This window comes from Lepisma saccharinum, chromosome 4 (assembly GCF_977018435.1).
Source record: "Lepisma saccharinum chromosome 4, izLepSacc3.1, whole genome shotgun sequence".
NCBI lineage: Eukaryota > Metazoa > Arthropoda > Insecta > Zygentoma > Lepismatidae > Lepisma > Lepisma saccharinum.
Window position 1 is genome coordinate 45,393,145 of NC_139232.1, and position 21,851 is coordinate 45,414,995.

Consider the following 21,851-nt stretch of genomic DNA (forward strand, 5'->3'; position numbering starts at 1 on the left):
AAACTGTATATGTAGTCCCGATTAGCCCATCAGCATAAAATGAACTGAAAACAAGCTTTATGAAACTGCGCATTTTTACATATCAAAATGGTAGATCGTTATTTACTCTCACGTTAATCAATGATTTAATATTGGATTTAGGAGTATTCTCGATGTCAAACACCCACTCCTCCAATATTTTTCCTCTTGAATAATGTCTTTTTAAACGATCTCAGCGACCATTCCTACATTGAGCCCTTTTTTTTTTCTTCACATGAATGGTTCTGAAGAAAGGCGGATGCGAATTAAATTTACAGTTTTGCTTATCAGAAGGTGCAGAACATGAAGTTATTTTAACTCTTGTTTTTTCCTTTCTGGAGATCGAATTTCGTTATCGTCAAATCAAAACAGCTTTGCGAGATTCAAAACAATAACTTTTTCCTTCGCTGGATGAGTCATAGCTGTTACCGGGAAGCAAGAGCTTTGCAGACGCTAGACAAAACACTGGCACCAGGTGCATCGTAAAAAACAAGGAGACCGGCTGGAAGTTCGAGTAACAGGTGGCGGAAGAGAAAAATCCCAGCATTTTAAAGATAACGCATCTGCCGAAGACGGAACTTTTAACAGCAGTGTAAAAAAGAAAGAAATGACCCTTGCTTTACGTTTTACCATGCAACAGACAATAATACGGGTAATATTTCCTATGCAGACAACAGCATAAAAAAAAGACCTGAATTCTGCAATTATGAACATTGCCGTGCACACCAGTGGCGGAGAATAAGCTGGGAAAAGGGGGAGGGTTATTATTTTTTTTTTTACTGTTTTTGTTCGTTTTCAAGAATATATCCAGAACTGGTTGCCCCATTTTAGACGTCATAGGAAAGGAAGAGGGGTGGGCCCACATCCACCCTCGCCTGTAATCAGCCCGTGTGCACACACGAGCAAGAAAATCGCCCCTCCCCCCCCCCCCTTTGCTGACAGGAAAAAAGGGAGAAGTCAGTCAGCCAACGGAACACTTTTTTTTGGCAGATATTACGACTCAATTAGGAAAACGTATGAAGTGGGAAACGGGAGTTATGATGCACGTAATATCGAAGTCAACTTTTGTGGAAACCTGGATGACAACACATTAAGCGGGTTGATGATCTTTAGTTCGCCTATGTGGCTTTGATTATCTCTTTGGATAAAAACACAGTGAAGCACATCCCTCATCGCTAATTGCCAGAAACTCGCAGGGACAAGTTTCCAGTAATTCAAAACCGTGGAGTCAAATGGGGAAAAACATGGTGGAGCCCCGCTCATCGCAAGATGTTCCCAGGATGAAACACGGTTTGATCTTGGGTCTGTTGTTTCAAGTGGAAGGTTCTGTGATTGGTCCACTCAAGGTCACTTCTCACCTTCGTGGAAGACACCCTCCTCATTTTCCCAGTTTCTTTTGACAGAGTTTCGCTCAACGGAAAGAATGGGGACTAGTTTGAGTGGGAGGGGCTTGTTCGAGGTGCCTGTCCAACATCTGGTTCATTCATTATATCCTGACATTTTTATGGCTTGACCGGGCTCCGTTCAATGAGCAAGTGTCCTTGTGCCACACTGTGTTTTTACCCTAACAGTTTCGCTTTTTTATGAAGTGTTGCAGGGAACAAAGAACACGTTTTGAATGAAGGCTGTTACTGGAAGTTGTCGGCTACAAGGCCGAGAGTTGCTCACTCACGGGAACCTACTGAAATCTAGGTCGGAGCTGGACAGATGGGCCAGACTTCCATACGCCACGCATCTGTATTTTGGAACATTTCTGCGATCTTATATCTCAAGGTGGTGTATTTATCGATGAAAGAGCTTGATCTGCCATACACATTGGCAAAGACTGCAAGTCCAGCAGTCATTTCGGGCTGCTCCCCCCCTCCTCACCTGCGAGTTTTCAGCAGCTCTTAGGACAAGGAAACAAGTCAAGGTCGATTTAAAATAACATCCAAGCACATTCGATCTTCTCTTCTCGCATATCCAGGAGAAAGCGTGGCAAAACAAGCCTGGCACGTTGGGTAGCAGCCGTCGGGTGCGGGATAACATTGGTGCGCTGAGGGAGGGGAGGGCAGAGGTCAAGTGCTATTGGATATCACTCAAGCATGGTGTGGTGGATCAGACCCAATTGTGAGCGGTAGAGCGCTCGTGAAGGGAATGAGTGGGAAAAAACAACACATTTTTCGGCCGATTTCCTTCCACTTTTCAACTTTTTTTTCCAAATTTTTCAATTTTTTTCTAAATGTTTCATGGTTCCCGAGAAAAGGGTCATTACTTCGAGGGGGTCGTTATACCCACGGTCGTAGAATCGAGAGTTGACTGTATATATATATATATTTGAATGGAACAGATTAACCTTTTCGGCACATATGCACTGGAATGGAAATATCACAATCGACCTACCATTTTGGACTCTTTTTCTGAAATTTAATTACTGTTATTATGAACTGTACAGACCTCAAATTTTGTGTACAAATACAAAATACTACAGTTTACAATGTACCTTACAAAAACTTTATGTAATTTTCTTCAAGCTCCCAAAAATCTCTAAAAATGTATTTGTTCATTCATTTTTATTACTCTGTTACTATAAGGGTCGTTCAAGGTTGACCGGGACTTTTATTTCTGCAGAGGAAATAGGTAGCAGAAGAAACACCAAACTATGTCAGTTTTTCAAAGTATTCTCCGTGCGCGCCGAGGCACCGTTGCCATCGTTCTGGCAGCCCCCGAATTCCTTTGGCGTAGAAAGAACTTGGTTGTTGTCGTAGCCACTGGAGGACATCGCTCCGCAGTGCTTCGTCTGTCGTGAACTTCTTCCCTCCCAGATGGTCTTTAAGGGGTGCAAACAAATGATAATCACTGGGGGCTAAATCCAGACTGTAGGGGGGGATGGGGCAGAACTTCCCAGCGCATGTCGGCCAGAGTTGTTGTTGTCACATTGGCCGTGTGAGGGTGGGCATTGTCATGGAGAAGAATGACATTTCCAGACAACATCCCAGGTCTTTTCTTGCGAATGGACTTTCGTACAGCACCACTCAACAATGTGGAGTAATACTGGGCATTAATCGTGCTCCCTTTGTCCAGAAAATCCACATGGATAACGCCCTTCATGTCCCAGAAGACACTTGCCATGATCTTTCCAGCGGACGGCTGCGTTTTGCTTTTCTTGGGGGGGCGGGGAACCTTTATGCCGCCACTCCATGCTGCGTCTTTTGGTCTCTGGGGTTGAATTGTTTGTTCACCATACTGTGCTTGCAATCGTCTGAAAATCTCAGCTGGTTTCACTTTCTCCTTCACGAGAAATTTGATTACACACCGCTGCTTCACAGGCACAGACACACTGCTTGCTGCCATGTTCGCTGCAACTGCTGCACATGCGTGAAATACGTCACGACGGGCGAAAGTTACTCGCGAAGGAATACATAACGTCACCCGCACGTTTCATCATGATCCGGCTATTCATCGATTTTTTACTTACGAAAATCCCGGTCAACCTTGAACGACCCTTGTACATACCATACAGGAAGAAAATGTTGTGCACAAATACAAGATCTACTGTTTAAAATATAGCCTACAACAACTGTATGTATTTTTCTTCAAGCGTCAGTGTTGCCATCCCAAAAAAATATTTAAAAATCTATATTTTTTGTTTCTTTATTCTCTCTTCATTACTCTGTTACTAAGTAGTGTACAGACCTTAAAATTTGTGTACGTATAAAGTGCTACACATTACAGTATAACTACAAAAACTTACGTAATTTTCTTCAAGTGTCAGTGTTGCCATGGCAAAAAATATTAAATAATCTCTAAAAAATCATGTTCAATATATCTATTTTTCTAAATATTCATTGAATGACACCAATTTCTGTGTCCTCCTCTACACGTTCAGACCCAGAATCATTCGTTGAATATAATCCTGGGAGAGTATCTGCTCATGCATCCTGGAGCAGCTTTTTTAGTTACTGTGCCAGATGTAAAAATGCACATCACACACACACAACGTGGACAAGCAGAAAAAAAGCAAAGGAACAGCATTTGCGCTCCCATATCAAGCAGGAAAGTTATGAACCGAAATGTCAAATTTTGCAGCAAAAAAAATCAATGAATGACATAGAAACATGTACGCGTACACGTTCCCATAAGCACTCAAAAACCAAGAATGTATATTTACGTTACCTGAGATTTGAGCTCGAGGGAGGAAAATGTATTCATATGTTCTCCATGGCAAAAGGGTTAATCTATACTCTCTCAGTATGTTTGAGTTGGTGTTTTAAGTCCACTTTATGCACAGTAAGGCTAATCGGGACTGGACCTACAGTTTAAAGTGGGATCTGAACCACTTGTGCCTCCACCGGGTATCGAACCCGGGACCCCTTGATTACAAGGCAAGGACGCTACCACTGCGCCATGGGGAGGCCCTCTCTCAGTATGTGATGTAAGCATATCGTGTGTAGGTTAAACCGCACATAACTTTATATATCTGATATTCCTGTAAATATCCTGTAATTTCATGCAGTATTATTTTAATGAATATAAAGTTATAATTTATGTACCCTGTTTATACTTACTCTACATTTACGTACATATGTATAGGCACATACACAGAGTTTCTGAGAATAAGTGGTGTGGTTTGGTGAGGTTATTGTGAAATATATTTTACATGTTATATTATGAATGTTGATTTATTAGATTCAGCAACTCAGTTTCATTAATGTATAATGGGCCTAATGTAATTGAAATAAAAATAACATTATGATTAATTGCTTAGTTCATTTAATTGTCATTTCAGATAGTTGCCAATAAAACTAACGGCATTGATGTGGATAAGTGGGATTATTTCTTACGTGATGGCCTCCATCTAAATATTAATGTGTCTTTTGATTACAAACGTCTTTTGGAGTTCTGTAAAGTCGAAAAAATTGAAGAACTTGGAGGAGAACAGCATATTTGCTTCAGAAATAAAGAAGCTCACAATATTCATGAAATGTTCCTGGGCCGTGCAAAACTACATCACCAAGCCTATCAGCACAGGGTGTCAAAGGTTATTGATAGAATGTAAGTACTCTATTTTTGAATTTATTTATAAATGTATTTGTATTTGATCAAAAAATAGCAACCCACTTAGTATGATTAGATTAAGTTTTCCAGTATCACTTTGAACCACAACCAATACCAATCCGGGTACCATATAAAATTCCTTTCATTGTCTTGAAGCTGGCAACACTGCCACTTTATATAATGCCATTTTTTTACTGAACAAGTATCAGTGTGATTTCAATTAAACTTTGCATGATTGTAGGAATGTACCATCACTACATACTACATTTTTTTCATCCCCTTGGCTCTATTGAGAGGTGCACAGGGGTGTGCCATATGCCATTTTTTTTTAAAGTTCAATTTTTTTTTCCTTCCTGTAACACTAATAATTGGGAGGGCACAATGTATAAATTTTACTTCCGCTAAAAGCCCTGTCTTTAAGAAAGAAAACAAAACCAATTTCATCTCTACGACGATTAGTTCTCCATCTACGATTTTTTTGTACTTTGCGGCAAGTTTGAAAAGTGTACACTTTAAAAGGTGCCTGGCTTCAACTGAAATACAGACGCATGAGGTTCTGTATGCTAAAGGTTTTAAGTCCACTTTATGCACAGAAGGCTAATCGGGACTAGACCTACAGTTTAAAGTGGGATCCAAACCCCAAGACCCCTAGATAATAAGGTGACAACATTACCAGTATGCCTTCAGGGAGGGAAAAAAATGGATATGTAATCTCCCCCCCTTGAAAATCCTGGGCATGCCACTGGCACTAGTGTTCAAAAGGATTATTCTTGTGTTATCCGCAAGATAAGAGTTATGGTTTTGTTTATCAGAAGGCAAGACAAAAAGGAAAAGTTTCATTCTTTATGTTGAATGAGTCATTGCTGTCAAAAGCGATACCATCAAGCGACTTCTTTAGAACAGCCAGACATAACACTGGTGCCAGAAGCAGCCTCCCTCCAAACAGACTGGCACCAATGAACAGGTGGCGGAATAGAAGGTCCTGGGCATTTTAAAGATAAAGCACTCGTTGAAGACAGGAGAAGCTGGACTACATCATTCATTTTTTTCAATCAGCAGCATGCTTATTCCTGAATCACGTTGCAGAAGGAAGGGCGGAAGGATTATTGTATTGTAACGGACACACAAGCAATATTTCCTCTGCAGGTACCTGTATTATTATAGATATATAAAAAAGGTTGCTTCATGAAATTATTGCATAGCCGAGCACAGCAGTTTCAGATTAATGAGCTCTTGTGAGGGGAGATTGGAATTGTTTTTCACTGGTTACTAATCCAGTATCGGATAACACAGGTTGGCAAATTCTTCTTGCATTTTTCCTGCCAAACAAGAAGAAATTAAAGTTTTCCAAGCAAGCGTTGTCGCCTTGTAATCAAGGGATCCCGGATTCAATACCCAGTGGAGGCACATAGTGGTTCGGATCCCTCTCTAAACTGTAGGTCCAGTCCCAATTAACCTTACTGTACATAAAGTGGACTTAAAACATCAATTCAATCAATCAATACTAGGAAGGATTACGTAAAAGCGTGGGTAAAGAAGTGTGAACAGTGATTGAGCAATGTTTTCTCAATTCTCCACATACGTTTTTATGGAGGGAGGGAGAAAAATATACCTCAGTCACACTTTTAGAATGTGTTAAAACTAGAGAAAGCAGCATTTAGTGACTTATCAGTTTGGCAATAGTGCGCTTGTTCCCCTATCATAAGGCGGAAGTTCAAGGTCGCATGGTGAATGAATGAGACTGCTGTAAAAGCAAAGAAGAGGGGAGGGAGAGGTTTACTGGTATACGGAACAGGCTTCTGGTAAATTTTGTCATTAGAAATAGTATAAAGAGGGATACGAGAGTTACAGTAAACGTAAGATCAAGATAAACATCCTAATTGTAGATTAGGCACACCTGGTCGAGCCTGCATTTTTCGCTGAAAATTTCTACGTAAACATCCTAATGTTCAACATGTTTTTTTTTTTTTTTTGTTTTTTTTTTGCAGGGAATTGGCTGAACCAATGAAGCAGGTAAACCCTGCGTGTACCCCTTCCTCCCTTCCCCAGTGCCTTCACTGTCTATTTCTCATTATTTTGTGATTTTACAATAATGATTAAAACAGTCTAGTGCAATATAGAAAACTTTAGTGTCTATGTAGTTGTATATTCATGTGTGTAGGTGTGTAAGGTTAAAATGGGGAAAACATCTGCTTGGACCTTTGAATTTTTGGAGAGTTCGCCTTGAAAACCGGGAGTTATACTTGAATTTTATCATGGTCTTGGAGTGGCCACCCTGTGTTTTTCATGTATCGAACTGGTTTACAAGAAAAGAACAAAGCATCATATTAACTACTTCTATTCTCAGAACTACACCATTTTTTTTAGGTGCTCAGGTAATATAACTCCAAATGAGGGTGAACCCTACCAGTGTGAAGTGCTGTTTCACATAGAATGCAATAGTTTACCCACAATATGCATTTTTACATATATCACTGCCATACTGACCCATATACCTGAAACCCAATGCAGAGCGTATAGAAGAGGAAGTGTGCGCACTTCGGTTTCTTCCCGTAAGCCAAGTGAATAGAGCAGTGCCCCACCGAAACACTGGCAGCACCTTCGCTTGCGACGAGCGTCTTCTGCTTGCAGTGCGGCCGCGCATTATGTAGAGCGTTGTGTTTTGTTGTGCTAGAATAACATTGTGTACTTTTATTAATGACAACGTTGTTACGTTATTGAGTTTAGTGTCGTTAGATTTGTGATTGATCTGTTGTGACTAGTTTGTGTTGTGTTCAACTCATTATTATTGTGTTTGAGACAGCAGCGAGCGAAAACTACAAGATGCCTACGTGTTTCGTACCCGGCTGTAGATCTGGATATGACTCCTGCACAGGCAATATATAAAGGATCAGAAGCACATACAACTTTAATAAAATGGAATGCTGTCCTTAGAGATAATCGAAATTCCTTCGCTTCAGAAAAAAACGCTAGAGTCCTTAAGAGTGACTTTAGAAAGTACTTTAGAAGTGTCCGAATATTTGTGGAAGAACAATTACAAGTACGTTTTGACAGGAAAATTTAATCAAGATCCTCTAGAACGCCATTGTGGTATATTGCGGTCGTTCACTTGTGATGATCATCCCTCCACTGTGGATTTTCTGCACTTACATATGTGCAATCAATTTACGTACCAGCAAAACTTGCTTTATTTTCGAGCGGAAACTGTGAATACAGGACTGAATCTCCTCTGACGTCTTTTGTTAATGAAATGCGAACTCTGGCAAGAGCAACCGAAAATAAAAATCTTTCGGTGAAGAAGCAACCTGAAAATAAAATAAGGGGAAAAATGTCCATTGTTGAAGATGAAATTCAAATACCGGACTGGGAAAACAACATACCGTACTTAAATGAACAAAGTGTTGGTAAAGAATACTTGGTGTATCATTTGGCAGGATACACAGTGCGGTATATTTTAAAAGTGACACATTGTAAACTGTGTACAACTTTTCTGCACGGGGAACCAACTAACGTACCTGCCTCACTTACGCTAATCCAAGACCATAGGCGCCGACTCCATGGGGATGAACTTAACTTTAAATTCACATTTGAAATGTTCTAGACCATCAACTTTTGGGGGCTGAGACCGCTAAACTATCAACTTTCAGGGGGGGGGGGCTATGACCAGAGACAGCAAAACCCATGACTTATTATTATATACTAAGTATGTAATTATGAGTATTGTTAAAATTGATATTTTCGAGGAATTCATGGGCTTTTATGAGATTCCGAACACTGAGGCCAAAACTTAAAAAAGGGAGAGTGATTCATTCATTAATTTATTTCAGTGATCAGAGGCCCCCCCCCCCAATAATTTTGACAAGTCGGCGCCCCTGTCCAAGACTATGGTTCGGGTGACAGCTGTAAATACCTTACCTATGCATCGAAAAGTGTTTATGATGTGCTGTTACGAGTGGAAGATGTTGTTGCAGAGAAATTATCATGTGCTAATAGTTTATGGGGTGATATATTTTTTGAGTGTTTGGACAATTTAAATATAATTGCTGTAAAAACTTCGCAATTAGGATGCTGTGAAGATCATGTGCTGCGTACGCTACCTAAACTCGTATTTCACTATCTGAAATGTCAATTTTTCTTCCGCACCAAGGAGATAAGAAAGGAATTGAGTGCCTCGAAGACAGCAAAATCACCTCCGAAATTCTCCAAACTATCCAGCTGCTGATCTCTTCTCCAAACGTAAGTAACATGCATTTTTGTTTCTTATGTAGTTAGCTATGTAAGCAACGCGAGCATCTTTCGCGCAGTCTCAAACGTCACCACTGCCATCTAGGCGGTGGACCACGGCAACTCAGGGAGTGCACACACTATTCCTTCTATACGCTCTGCCCAATGCATGAAATAATCTTCATCCCCTTTAACTCGATGCTGTTAAAAATAGTAAAATAGATTTGTTGTATTTCTCTTAATTCTTATTTTCCTGTAGTTTACAGTTATTACAAGCATAAGTTTTTCGTTGTGACGTTTTATTTTAAAAATAAATATCTGATGAAGGGAGCGTGAGTTCTCCTGAAACCTCACAACGAAAAACTGTTTTCTTATGCTTGTAATAACCGTAAACTACAGGAAAAGAATTCTACAATGCAAGCAATGCGTACATACAAGAAAAACTATTTCTCTTAATTCGGTAGGAAATACAGTGTGTAACAACCATTGGTGTGAAATCCATCCTCCGGTGGAGTAGTTGCACACCAAGTTTGAACGCTGGTTCGTGATTCATTCTCATCGTTGCAATTAACCGAATGGGTAGACAAGCAACGTAAAATAATCGAATTTGAAAATAAGGCATTCGTAACCAAGTTTTAAAAAAGTTGCTTTCCACTATTTGGTAGAAAATGTGAGGGATATCGTTCAGAAAGGAAAAAAGGAAGGGTGGGGATTTGTTTTAATTGTCCGAGTGGAATCAAATATGTGACAACATTCAACTAAAATCTCAGAACACAGTTTTTTACGAATAAGTAGGATATGCGAAAAGAAGAACAATAAATCACTGAATGTGAAATGTAAAGAAGGGATAATGTATGTATCGGTGGTTGTTTACTAGGTTTTAGACAACCTATCTAACAATTGTAACACTCAGTTAGTGTGGTTTGGTTGCTTGACTTAAGTTAAAAATCAAACCTGGCCTCCCCAATGGTGCAGTGGTAGCGACGTCGCCTTGTAATGAAGGGGTCCCAGGTTCGATACCCAGTGGAGGCACTTGGCACAGTGGTTCGGATCCCACTTTAAACTGTAGGTCCAGTCCTGATTAGCCTTACTGTGCATAAAGTGGACTTAAAACACCAAATCAATAACAATCGATCAATTAAAAATCAAATCCGTATTTCAAATTCAGAAACATTTTATGTGTAAAAAGTACTAAATGAGCACATATTTGGAATAAGTGTCATTTCAGTAAAAATATTGAATCATTTTGCGGTGCCCCTGTAAGCCAGCAATGGCACCCCAGGACACCACAGTGCACACTTTGGGAACGACTGCCTTAGAACATTGTTTCTAACCTAGGTCATTACATCTTATGATAACATTTAAACGTAATTTAGGAACACTTAGCTATATTTACATTCTAAGAAAATCCAAACTCTTACATAAAAAGAGCTATCGTACTAAAAACACCAAAAATTTAACCAATTTTCTATTGCTAAGTTCGAACTTTACGTCCACCTAACCTACCTAAAAATGCATGTAAAAGATCAACACTATGACATGAAAACCTAAGTTTCGGTTTGGTGAGGTTGGTCAGTTTCATAATGGTGTCTTCCTTTAAACCAGGGTTGTTAAAGGTACAGGAACCCATAAATTCTAATGGGTTTTATGGAGTTCTGCTGCAGGACAGGAACCTTTCTTCTCACACAAATTAAATTCCGTCAAAGTTGTGTATTGTTTCATTGAAAAAAGGTTTCATGAAACAATAAGCAACTTGGAGCAAATTTAAATTGTGCGAGAAGAAAGGTTCCTGGACTGTATTTAAATTGATCCGAAAAAAAGGTTCCTGGACTGTATTTAAATTGATCCGAAAAAAAAGGTTCCTGGACTGAATTCAAATACTTTAAACATAAAATGGTTCTTTATGGTCTAGAACCCATTTACAGTTGCTGATTTTCTCTCCCGGACGGGAATTGAATTTATTTACAATTCCTGGAACTTGGCAACCCCTGGATTGTTAAAGATCCAGGAACACATACATTCTAATCGGTTCTATTGGGTTTTGTAACAAAACCGAAACATTTTTTTCTCACACAAAATCAATTCATTCCAGGTTGTGTATTGTTTCATATCAATACGGTACTTGGACCTTATTTAAACTAATCCAAAGAAAGTGTTCCTGGACTATATTTAAATTCACCCGGAAAAATGGTTCCTTAACCATATTTAAATTGAGCCGAAAAAAAAGGTTTCTGGACCATATTTATATTTGCTCGGAAAAAAGTTTCCTGGACCGTATTTAAATTGAGCTGAAAAAAAGGTTCCTGGGCTGTATTTAAATTCATCCGGAAAAAATGTTCCTGGACTGTATTTAAATTAATGTGGAAAAAAGGTTCCTGAGCCGTATTTAAATTGAGCCGGAAGAAAGGTTCCTGGACCGTATTTAAATTGGCCCGGAAAAAAATTTCTGAACTGTATTTAAATTAATCCGGAAAAAAAGGTTGCAGCATCCTGCTCGAGAAAGGGTGCCTACTACACATACACGAGCACGTCAGCGGGATGCAAGTATACTAACTTGACCACGACCAATCAGTAGCACCATACTCTCTTCAAAGTTTTACCCATTATGCTAACCTTTTCTCCAGCGGTGGTATGAGACTCTATTTCGCTCAGGGTTCAGGAATAAGTACTGTCCAACGTTAGAGAAAGTTTAATGAATATAGCTGAATACACTTATGCAACTGTAAACGTTGTAAGTTTAGCACACGCCCGTGTAGGATATTACACTCACTTGGCCAATATATTGCCACACAAAGGAAAGGGGCGGGGGGGAGAATGGCTTCCGCAAACTGCCGTAAACTGGGAACAGATACACTGCTGCTGCTACCCTCTGGGGTCGTATCCTTAGCTCCAACAAACGTCAGGAAGTGCAGTCCTTTACTAGCGCCAACTTCTATAGCTGCAGGCTTTTACAGGGAACTGTTGGCTTTTGGGGAACAAAGGGGCATATTTTAAGGTCACACTCACGATAACCGTAGTATCTTATCTGACCTGTAATTTTACCTTCTGGGTGGTTGCCTAGAAACCCAATGCCACACTACCCTGACGGGGTGCCGCAGGTTGATAGGGGAAGGAAACCTCTAGCAGCAAGCGGAGCGGGTCCTCTCACTCTAAAGTGGAGTTTTTCTCGCCAATAAGCAGAGTGGGGTATCTCTCACTCGAAAGTGGAGTGGGTTCTCTTGCCAAAGGCAGAGTTCAACCTCTCTTGCTGGAAGGCGGAGTGCGGCTTCTCTCGCCCGCAGGCGGAGGACAACTTCTCTAGGGTGCTTGGCCTCTCGCAAGAGCAGAGTGCATCTTCCTTCCTTAGGATGCTTGGACTCTCGCAAGAGCGGAGTGATCCTTCTTCCAGGTCCGTTGGTAAGAGAGATCTTATCGTAAGCCGACCTGAAAGCCAACTGAAGAAAATCTGCTCCGCGGCTGGTTATATAGCCTTGGTTCAAGTAGCGCTGTTCATGCGAACTACGTGGAACCGTGCTAGAGCAGGCAAGGCCATCTCTACAGCAGTAGATTGAACTACGTGTTCAAGGCACAAACGATAAATACATATAATATTAAACGTGTGCTAAACGTAAATATACAATTATCAGATAAATAATACATATTCTTTGCGACCACGCAGGGCCTTATTAAGAGAATAATAATAAATCACTACTGATAGACACAATTATCAAAGCAGGTATTAACACATGTAACATTGAACAAGTAAACAAAATAACTTTGAACATAATAACTATGGTTACATATTCACCGATTAAACAAACATTAGTGATACTAATGAGTATGATTTCCCAGGAGCATTACAAATGCCCCTCTCCTGGGGAAAAAATTTAAAGAAATTTTAAGTTCAACTTCTTAATTCATTCAAATTCAAAATTTCTGAAAAATGTTTGAACACTTAACACACATTGATCTCCCCTAGTATTTCACTTCTCCGTTCCGGGGAACACTGAAATAGGCGCAGATTATCGAAGTTCACTCGATCCACATTTTGCTTCATCTTGGGATGATCCAGCAAGGCAGTGTTGTTTCGAAGGTCAGTGGCAATGAAAGGGCCGATGAACACCTCGATAAGCTTAGCTATAGTTCTAGTCTTTCTAGAGCTAAGCTTGTGATTTCTCACTAACACTAAGTCATTTTCGCATAATTCCCCGGGCATGTCCTTTAGTTTTAAACTTGCGCTTTTCACACTTTCTTCTCTCACGGGTCTGAGTGAGAAATAACTTTTGGTTCCAATTGGTAATTTGAGGGTCAGCTTCGTCATTGGGCCAGGTGAAATGGTCCAGCACTTCATTGGGCACGGGTTGGTTAAAGAATAATTTCGAAGGAGCATATCCAGTAATTTCTGACACAGAATTGTTCAGCAACCATGAAATGTCTGTTAAATGTTTTGACCAACGCTGATGTTCACTATGGCAAAACAGTCTTAACAGTCTGACTATTTCTTGGTTCATTCTCTCTATGGAGTTACTACTGGGGTGGTAAGCTGTAGTGAAGAAATATTTGATTTGCTTACCATCAAGGTATTCCTTCCATATGTGTGACGTAAACTGAGTCCTTCTGTCAGATAAGATGGCTTTTACTTTAGGGAAATGAGTAAAGAAACCTCTTTCCATTACATTTACTACTTTTCTGGCAGTTCCACGACGTAATGGATAAACTGATACGAACTTGGTACCTACATCCACAAGGGATAGTATATACTGATAACCTTGTGAGATAGGTAATTGACCTATTAAATCAATTGACAATAGTTCATGAGGCTCCTTTTGACTAATGTGGAGTTTTTCCTTAAGAATGCCCAACTTATCCATTTTAGTTTAACACAAGTAAGACAGTCTCTGATATGCCTAGCTATATCTTGCTTTAACTTTGGCCAAAAGTATCGGAGTTTAACCCTTTTAAGAGTTTTTCCCAACCCAAAATGTCCTTGCTCATCATGGTTGTCTTTTATAACTTTGGTTTTAAATTTCTCAGGAACACATAATTTCGACAAAACTTCGTCACCAGAAGTCTTTCTGAACAATAAGTTTCCATGAACTTGGTATAATTTTCGCAACTTGGCCTCTAGAGGAGAGTCATCTTGGGAGTTTTGGCTTAGAAGCTTAATGATAGGCTGACAAAAATTATCAGTTTCTTGTGCTTTGGTCCAATTCCCAGCATTCTCTAGCTCTTCTCGTTCTTGCCATATGTAATTTACATGAAAAAACTTGGGATTCTCTTCTATATGCTTATCCTCTGCTGGATACCTACGGAGTACATCTGGAATTACATTATCCTTTCCTTTAATGTAAATTATTTCGAAAGAGTAAGATTGTAATTTTAATGACCATCTAGTAAGGCGACAGTTCCAGTTCTTCGAATTTTGTAGCCAAATTAGACCTCTATGATCTGTGTAGATTTTAAAGTGTCTTCCTTTTAAATAAATTTCAAATTTATTTACCCCAAATAATATTGCCAAGCATTCCAACTCGTGAATATAATAGTGCATCTCATTATCCTTTAGCTTTCGGCTAGCATATTGGATGATGGCTTTTTCACTTCCTTCTTCTTGAAACAGTATGCAACCAAGACCTTTAGTAGAGGCATCACTCTGAATGCAGAATTCTTGGTTCAGATTGGGTTGAGCTAAGGCTGAGGCACTAACTAATTCTTCTTTGAGCTGGTTAAAAGCTGTTTCTTGATCTTGACTCCAAGTCCATGTACAAACCTTGGATAATAGCTGCACGAGTGGTTCTGTCTTTGCCGAATTTTTTTTAATAAACTTCCTTCGCCAGTTGGCCAATCCCAAAAATTTTCTAACGTCTTTCCTACATTTAGGTTGAGGGAACTTAAGGATGGCTTCGTTTTTCTTGGGATCTACCTTAATTGTGTCTCCAGAAATGAGATGTCCAAGATATACTAGTTCTCCCTTTACGAAATCACATTTTCTTAATTTAACTTTGAGACCCACTTCTTCCAATCTATGGAGGACTTCTTCAATATGTCTCAAATGAGATTGGAAATTTGCATCAAAAATTAGAAGATCATCAATGTATACAGTTAGATATTCTTCCGTCTCGGGGCCAAAAACTTTATGCATTACCGAAACAAAGGTTGAGACAGCATTAGACAGGCCATAAGGCATCTTCAAAAATTCGTACTGCCGACCTTTATAAGAAAAGGCAGTATACTTTCTGCACTCAGGTTTTAAAGGAATTTGTAGATATCCTGAAGACAGGTCTAAACTTGTAAAATATCGAGAACCTTTGAATCTTTGAAGACTCTCGTCAATGGGTGGAACTGAACTCTTTGGTATAATCATGATAGCATTGAGCTGCCGAAAATCTAGACACGGTCTTACGCTTCCATCAGGCTTGTCGACAACCAGTAAAGGATTCGGGTAGGGAGAGACGGAAGGTTGTATGATATTCCAAGTCTTCCATAGATTTAATTATTTTTCCAAAGGCTTGCTCTTGGAAAGTGGTACCGGTGGACAGGTTCAGAAGTTTTCAACATAATTTCACATTCAGCAGTTTCCATCATTCCTGGTCTTTCAGAAAACACCTCTAAATAGCGTAGCAATACTTCAAACAACCCCGGCTTTTGGGAATCATTCAATATATTTATAGTTTCGACCTTCTCTTTGAGGTCCTCAGGGCTATTCATCCATTCATCATCCTCTTCTTGGATCCTTTGGATGTAGCGTACTATATCTATATTTAAGGGATTTCCCTCTTCATGTTCAGGAGTCCTTCCGAAGTATAAAATTACTTTTTTATCTTTGAAGCTAATCTCAGCTTCATGCTGCTTAAGAAAAGGCATTCCTAATAGAAGGTCCGTTCCAAAACCTCTGAGGATAAACACTTCTGTGCTGAAATTCATTCCACCAATTTCCAATTCAACACTACGACTTCCATAAACTCGTTTCCTGTGACTTCCAGAGAAATCAACCAAACCTTACCTCTGGTACTTTTAGAATCCGTATGCCTGGAACTTTTTCCACTAACTTAGTCCACACTGAATGACTAAGGATTGAGCACTCACTACCTGTGTCAATAACACAATTCACCAAAATGTCCATTAGTTTGGCCTGAATAATAGGAGATCTGTATTTAGTTCTGGACTCACGTGCAGATTTCAACTCTTGTTGTAACCAACTTTCTTCTGTCTCTGTTAACTGGAAATTAACTTGTAACTCTTGAACATCTCTTGTAGTTGAAATTAGTCGTTCCTTCGAAGCCCCTTGCCTAAATGGGAACGAAGCAAGAAGACAAGGTCCTAGTTTGTTTGACAATATTGTGACCTTTGATTCTGATGGAACTCACGAGCCATATCAATAGCTTCCTCCTGTTCAGATGTCAGGTCTTCTCTTATCTCAGGAGGCCTTTCCAAGTTTCGAGGAGGATTTGGTCTAGTAGAATTAGGAACATCAGAGTTTTGGTTATTTTCTCTAGGTCCTGGTGACCTCCTACCTTGGTTACGGTTTCTTAGGAAAGCATTTCTCTGACCATCATTTCGAGTATTACCATATCGTGCACCCCCTTTATTATTTCTCCAAGGCCTGCCATTAGTGCCTTCTCTTCCAGTAGGTCTAGTTTCGATGTTCCTTACTTTAAAATTTTTAGCTCCATTAACTTCCTTTACTCGTGAATCCTCTTTGTTTTTCCAGGGCTCTGGTTCATCGTAGATGTCAAAGTCTTTCAAAAACTGAGTTAGTTCATACACTGTCCTAGGAGCATGGGCTAGACAAAGACTTCTCATCCGATAAGACAATTGTCCAATAATTAAGTTAAGAACTTCACTTTCACTGAAATTATCCGCCAGATTCCTGTATGCAGCGTAAACACTCCAAGCAAAGCTTTCCATGTTTTCATACACCGAGCGAGAATACTTTCGATTTCTGACAGCCGCCAATTGTCTTTGCTTAGCTTTCTTAGAGGCAAACTCCTCTCTGAACCTATCACAGAAATCGGTATAATCAACAAAGTTATCCATGTTGCCTGCTAACGAATGTTCTGCTTTTCCAGTAAAAACTCGGGGAAGTAATTCAAGCCGATAGTGTTCTGGTACCTGCATGAGCTCGAAGCTAACATTGAGCTCTCAGAGATATTTCTCAGCAGATTGTGCCTCTATATCGCCTTTAAATTTAGGTATATGTGCAATATCTGCCATCCTGGGCATCTTAAAGTTCGACTTTCTCCTTGGAGGGAATTCATCTGAACTATCACCATCGCGAGGCCTCTTTCTTCGTTCTAGTCGGTCTTTATCTGTAATACAGAATGGGTTTCGCACCATAGCTGGAAGTTCAAATGATTCTGCTTCGGGAGTTAAGCTTCTATCTGGAGTCGCTAAGTGAGAACTTATCCCATGAGTAAGCTCAGGTTGAATTTTTAAATTTTGGAACTGCACCTGCAAGTCGTCCACTCTTCTAACAAATAGCCCAGTTTGTTCTTGTAATTCTCGTCTTAAGCAAGCTTATTTCCAGTTTCTGATTTTGTACTTGAAGATTTTTAATCTTATCTACAGTTGTCCTCTCAACTTCATCCGGAAGAGTGGAAGTGGCAACCTCAATAACTTCATGCTGTTTTTGGACTTCTCTTTCTATGACTTCAGTTCTGTCATTTAACACTTGAACAGAAGCTTGAATGGACTCTACTGTGTTTTTAATATTTCTCACCTTCTCCTCATGAAGTTCACTATTCTTTTCTCTCTCAGCTAAAGCCTGAGCCAGCTCCAAGTAAGAACCAATTTGTTTATTAATTTCACTTTGCCAAGCCATTAAAGGTTCTATCTTTCTTTGGACAGCTTCACTAACATGCACATCTAACTTCTCAGTTATTTTGCCAATTTGTTGTAATCTAGAATTCAGAATCTCTAGTTGTCCAGATAGAGACTGTAACTCTTCTCTACGCTTTATATCATCCTCCTCCTTCTCTTGGTTTCTCTTCTCTTCTTGACTTTCCACCAACCTGCGAATCATTTCCAAGTCTTCTTGTCTTCTAGCTTCTGATTCCTTTTTCTCAATTTCTCTTTTCTCTTCAAATTCTCGCTTCTCAAGTTTTCTTTTCTCTTCAAATTCTCGCTTCTCAAGTTGTCTTTTCTCTTCAAGTGATTCAATCAAGCGAGTTACATCAAGAATATCTTTCTTTCGCTGTTTTTCTTCCTCAATCTTTTCGTTTTTCCTTTCCTCTTTATCCTTCATCAACCACTCTAGTAAGCCTGGAGCTGCTGATGTCTGAGTAGAGAAACTAGGCTCAGGATCTGAGGCTACAGCAGGCATTGACAAACACGACTGACACAAAAGTTCATTTTCAGTTATATTAGTCATCTCTCTACCTTCACAGTGCCAATGGAAATTTTTATGACACTGGCTACACTGGAATTAATCCTTTTGCTCTCCCTGGTTCTTACAGCAAGCAAATTCAGTCTCTAGATCCATTGTTTTCTTAGATCTACTTCGGAGATTCTTCCCTGATTTATCACCTTCCATGTTTTAACTTAGGTTCATAACTTTCAACTTTCACAGTTCGTAATACACACTTCGGGCCCCACGGTGTAAGTGCCAATTAACTTTGCAAGGGTGCTCACACTACATTCACAAACGGGCCCCACGTTATGGCGCCAATTAACTTTGCAACCTTCTGCTCGAGAAAGGGTGCCTACTACACATACACGAGCACGTCAGCGGGATGCAAGTCTACTAACTTGACCACGACCAATCAGTAGCACCATATGCTCTGCAAAGTTTTACCCATTATGCTAACCTTTTCTCCAGCGGTGGTATGAGACTCTATTTCACTCAGGGTTTGGGAATAAGTACACTGTCCAATGTTAGAGAAAGTTTAATGAATGTAGCTGGATACACTTATGCAACTGTAAACGTTGTAAGTTTAGCACACGCCCGTGTAGGATATTACACTCACTTGGCCAATATATTGCCACACAAAGGAAAGGGGGGGGGGGAGAATGGCTTCCGCAAACTGCCGTAAACTGGGAACAGATACACTGCTGCTGCTACCCTCTGGGGTCGTATCCTTAGCTCCAACAAACGTCAGGAAGTGCAGTCCTTTACTAGCGCCGACTTCTATATTTGCAGGCTTTTACAGGGAACTGTTGGCTTTTGGGGAACAAAGGGGCATATTTTAAGGTCACACTCACGATAACCGTAGTATCTTATCTGACCTGTAATTTTACCTTCTGGGTGGTTGCCTAGAAACCCAATGCCACACTACCCTGACGGGGTGCCGCAGGTTGATAGGGGGAGGAAACCTCTCGAAGCAAGCGGAGCGGGTCCTCTCACTCTAAAGTGGAGTTTTTCTCTCTCGCCAATAAGCAGAGTGGGGTATCTCTCACTCGAAAGTGGAGTGGGTTCTCTTGCCAAAGGCAGAGTTCAACCTCTCTTGCTGGAAGGCAGAGTGCGGCTTCTCTCGCCCGCAGGCGGAGGACAACTTCTCTAGGGTGCTTGGCCTCTCGCAAGAGCAGAGTGCATCTTCCTTCCTTAGGATGCTTGGACTCTCGCAAGAGCGGAGTGATCCTTCTTCCAGGTCCGTTGGTAAGAGAAATCTTATCGTAAGCCGACCTGAAAGCCAACTGAAGAAAATCTGCTCCGCGGCTGGTTATATAGCCTCGGTTCAAGTAGCGCTGTTCACGCGAACTACGTGGAACCGTGCTAGAGCAGGCAAGGCCATCTCTACAGCAGTAGATTGAACTACGTGTTCAAGGCACAAACGATAAATACATATAATATTAAACGTGTGCTAAACGTAAATATACAATTATCAGATAAATAATACATATTCTTTGCGACCACGCAGGGCCTTATTAAGAGAATAATAATAAATCACTACTGATAGACACAATTATCAAAGCAGGTATTAACACATGTAACATTGAACAAGTAAACAAAATAACTTTGAACATAATAACTATGGTTACATATTCACCGATTAAACAAACATTAGTGATACTAACGAGTATGATTTCCCTGGATCATTACAAGGTTCCTGGACCATATTTAAATTAATCGAGAAAAGAGGTTCCTGCACCGAATTGAAATACTTTACACATAAAAAGGTTCTTTACAGTCCAGAACCCATTTACGCTTGCTTATTTTCTCTCCTGGACCAGAATTGAATTTATTTAAAATTCCTGGACCTTTAACAACCCTGCCTTAAACCACAAGGCCGCAGGGAAATCTTTGATGACTGGACATTAACATACACGAATAATTTTTCAGTTGTGTTTGTTACATAGTTAATTCAACATCTTTGAGGGGGATAAAAACATCCCTGGCAGGGATAAAAAATATTTTTTTACCGGGATAACATTTTTGTGAGTGGGGGAATCCCCCCATTTAATTTGTACATCGATGTTAACGAAAGTAAAGACTTCCTTTTCATTATATTTTCCATTTCGAGCCCTGTGTAAAGATATCACTGACTCCTACAGAAAAATTGTTCAGATCATCGTCGACTGGATTCATGACATTCATATATGGATCACGCCAACTGAGCAATTAGTAAAAGAAGTGGGAAATGTCTGCGCTTATGAATTTGGCATTTTTATCTGATGTGTGTTGAAAGGTTGTAATGGAAGGTTGTAATACTGTAATGCAATGTGTCGAAAATAAGGTTTGAATTTAGTTTCATCCTCACAATGCTTTATCAAGGAATGAGATTGTGCAAACTGTTGTGTTTTCAGTTCACGCGCTTCCTTCGTTTTGCTTAGTGCAAACTGAGAACCAGTAACATTCCTTCATGAATCATAACTGGCGTCTCATATGCAACACCTGACCCCAATGACGAAGACAAACTGACACATGTAGTTTCCGCTCCTACCACCTTCTCTAGAGTATATAGTAAATAGTGTTGGGCACTCTATCGTCCAGACGATATATCGAAATACATGGAAAAATATCTTCCACACAATATCAACTAGACAATATGTCATCACGATATTTGGGTGATATATATCGCTGACACGATATTTTGGCGATATATATCATGTTGGTGATATATCATCATGATATTTTAGTGATATATGTCATGTCAGTGATATATCATCACAATATTTGGTGATATATATTGTGGAGACGATATTTTCTTGACGATATTTCGTGATATCAAATTTCCAATATCGTCCATCCCTAATAATAAATAGTGGCCCAGAAACGAGAGGTACACTGTTTGGAAAGGGGTACAGTACCCCCTATATTAAAGTGACCAGATTTTAGAACAACAAAACAACATGCAAAATGTACACATTTTAATACTTAGGTTTGAAAACTAAATAAATATATAAATACTGTATAAATAACTTGCATAATATGGCGATATGCACTGCACTCCAACAAAGCAGTGCTTTAGAATTACAGATTATTTGTCATAGCAAAAGGTGTATTGTTCCAATAATTATATGCCGAGAAATCATTGTCATAAGCTTGTGGATGCACATTGCACAGTGGTTCGGATCCCACTTTAAACTGTAGGTCTAATATCAATTAGCTCATCTGTACATAAAGTGAACTTAAAACAAAAAAAAACTTAAATTCATTT

General features: G+C 39.8%; 1 protein-coding gene and 1 non-coding gene across 4 annotated transcripts in view; one reads left to right on the top strand and one right to left on the bottom strand.

Annotated features, from left to right (window-relative positions):
• The window catches only part of LOC145986437 (deoxynucleoside triphosphate triphosphohydrolase SAMHD1-like), a 130,056-nt gene that overhangs the window by 44,159 nt on the left and 64,046 nt on the right, over nt 1–21,851 (top strand). For all 3 annotated transcript variants that reach the window (XM_083120454.1, XM_083120455.1, XM_083120453.1), the window contains exon 6: nt 4,787–5,052. In XM_083120454.1, coding sequence (XP_082976580.1) covers nt 4,787–5,052 — 266 coding nt within the window. The remainder of the gene's footprint in view (nt 1–4,786; nt 5,053–21,851) is intronic.
• On the bottom strand, nt 4,341–4,414 carry TRNAT-UGU (transfer RNA threonine (anticodon UGU)). The gene has a single exon. It is a non-coding gene; the product is annotated as a tRNA-Thr (tRNA).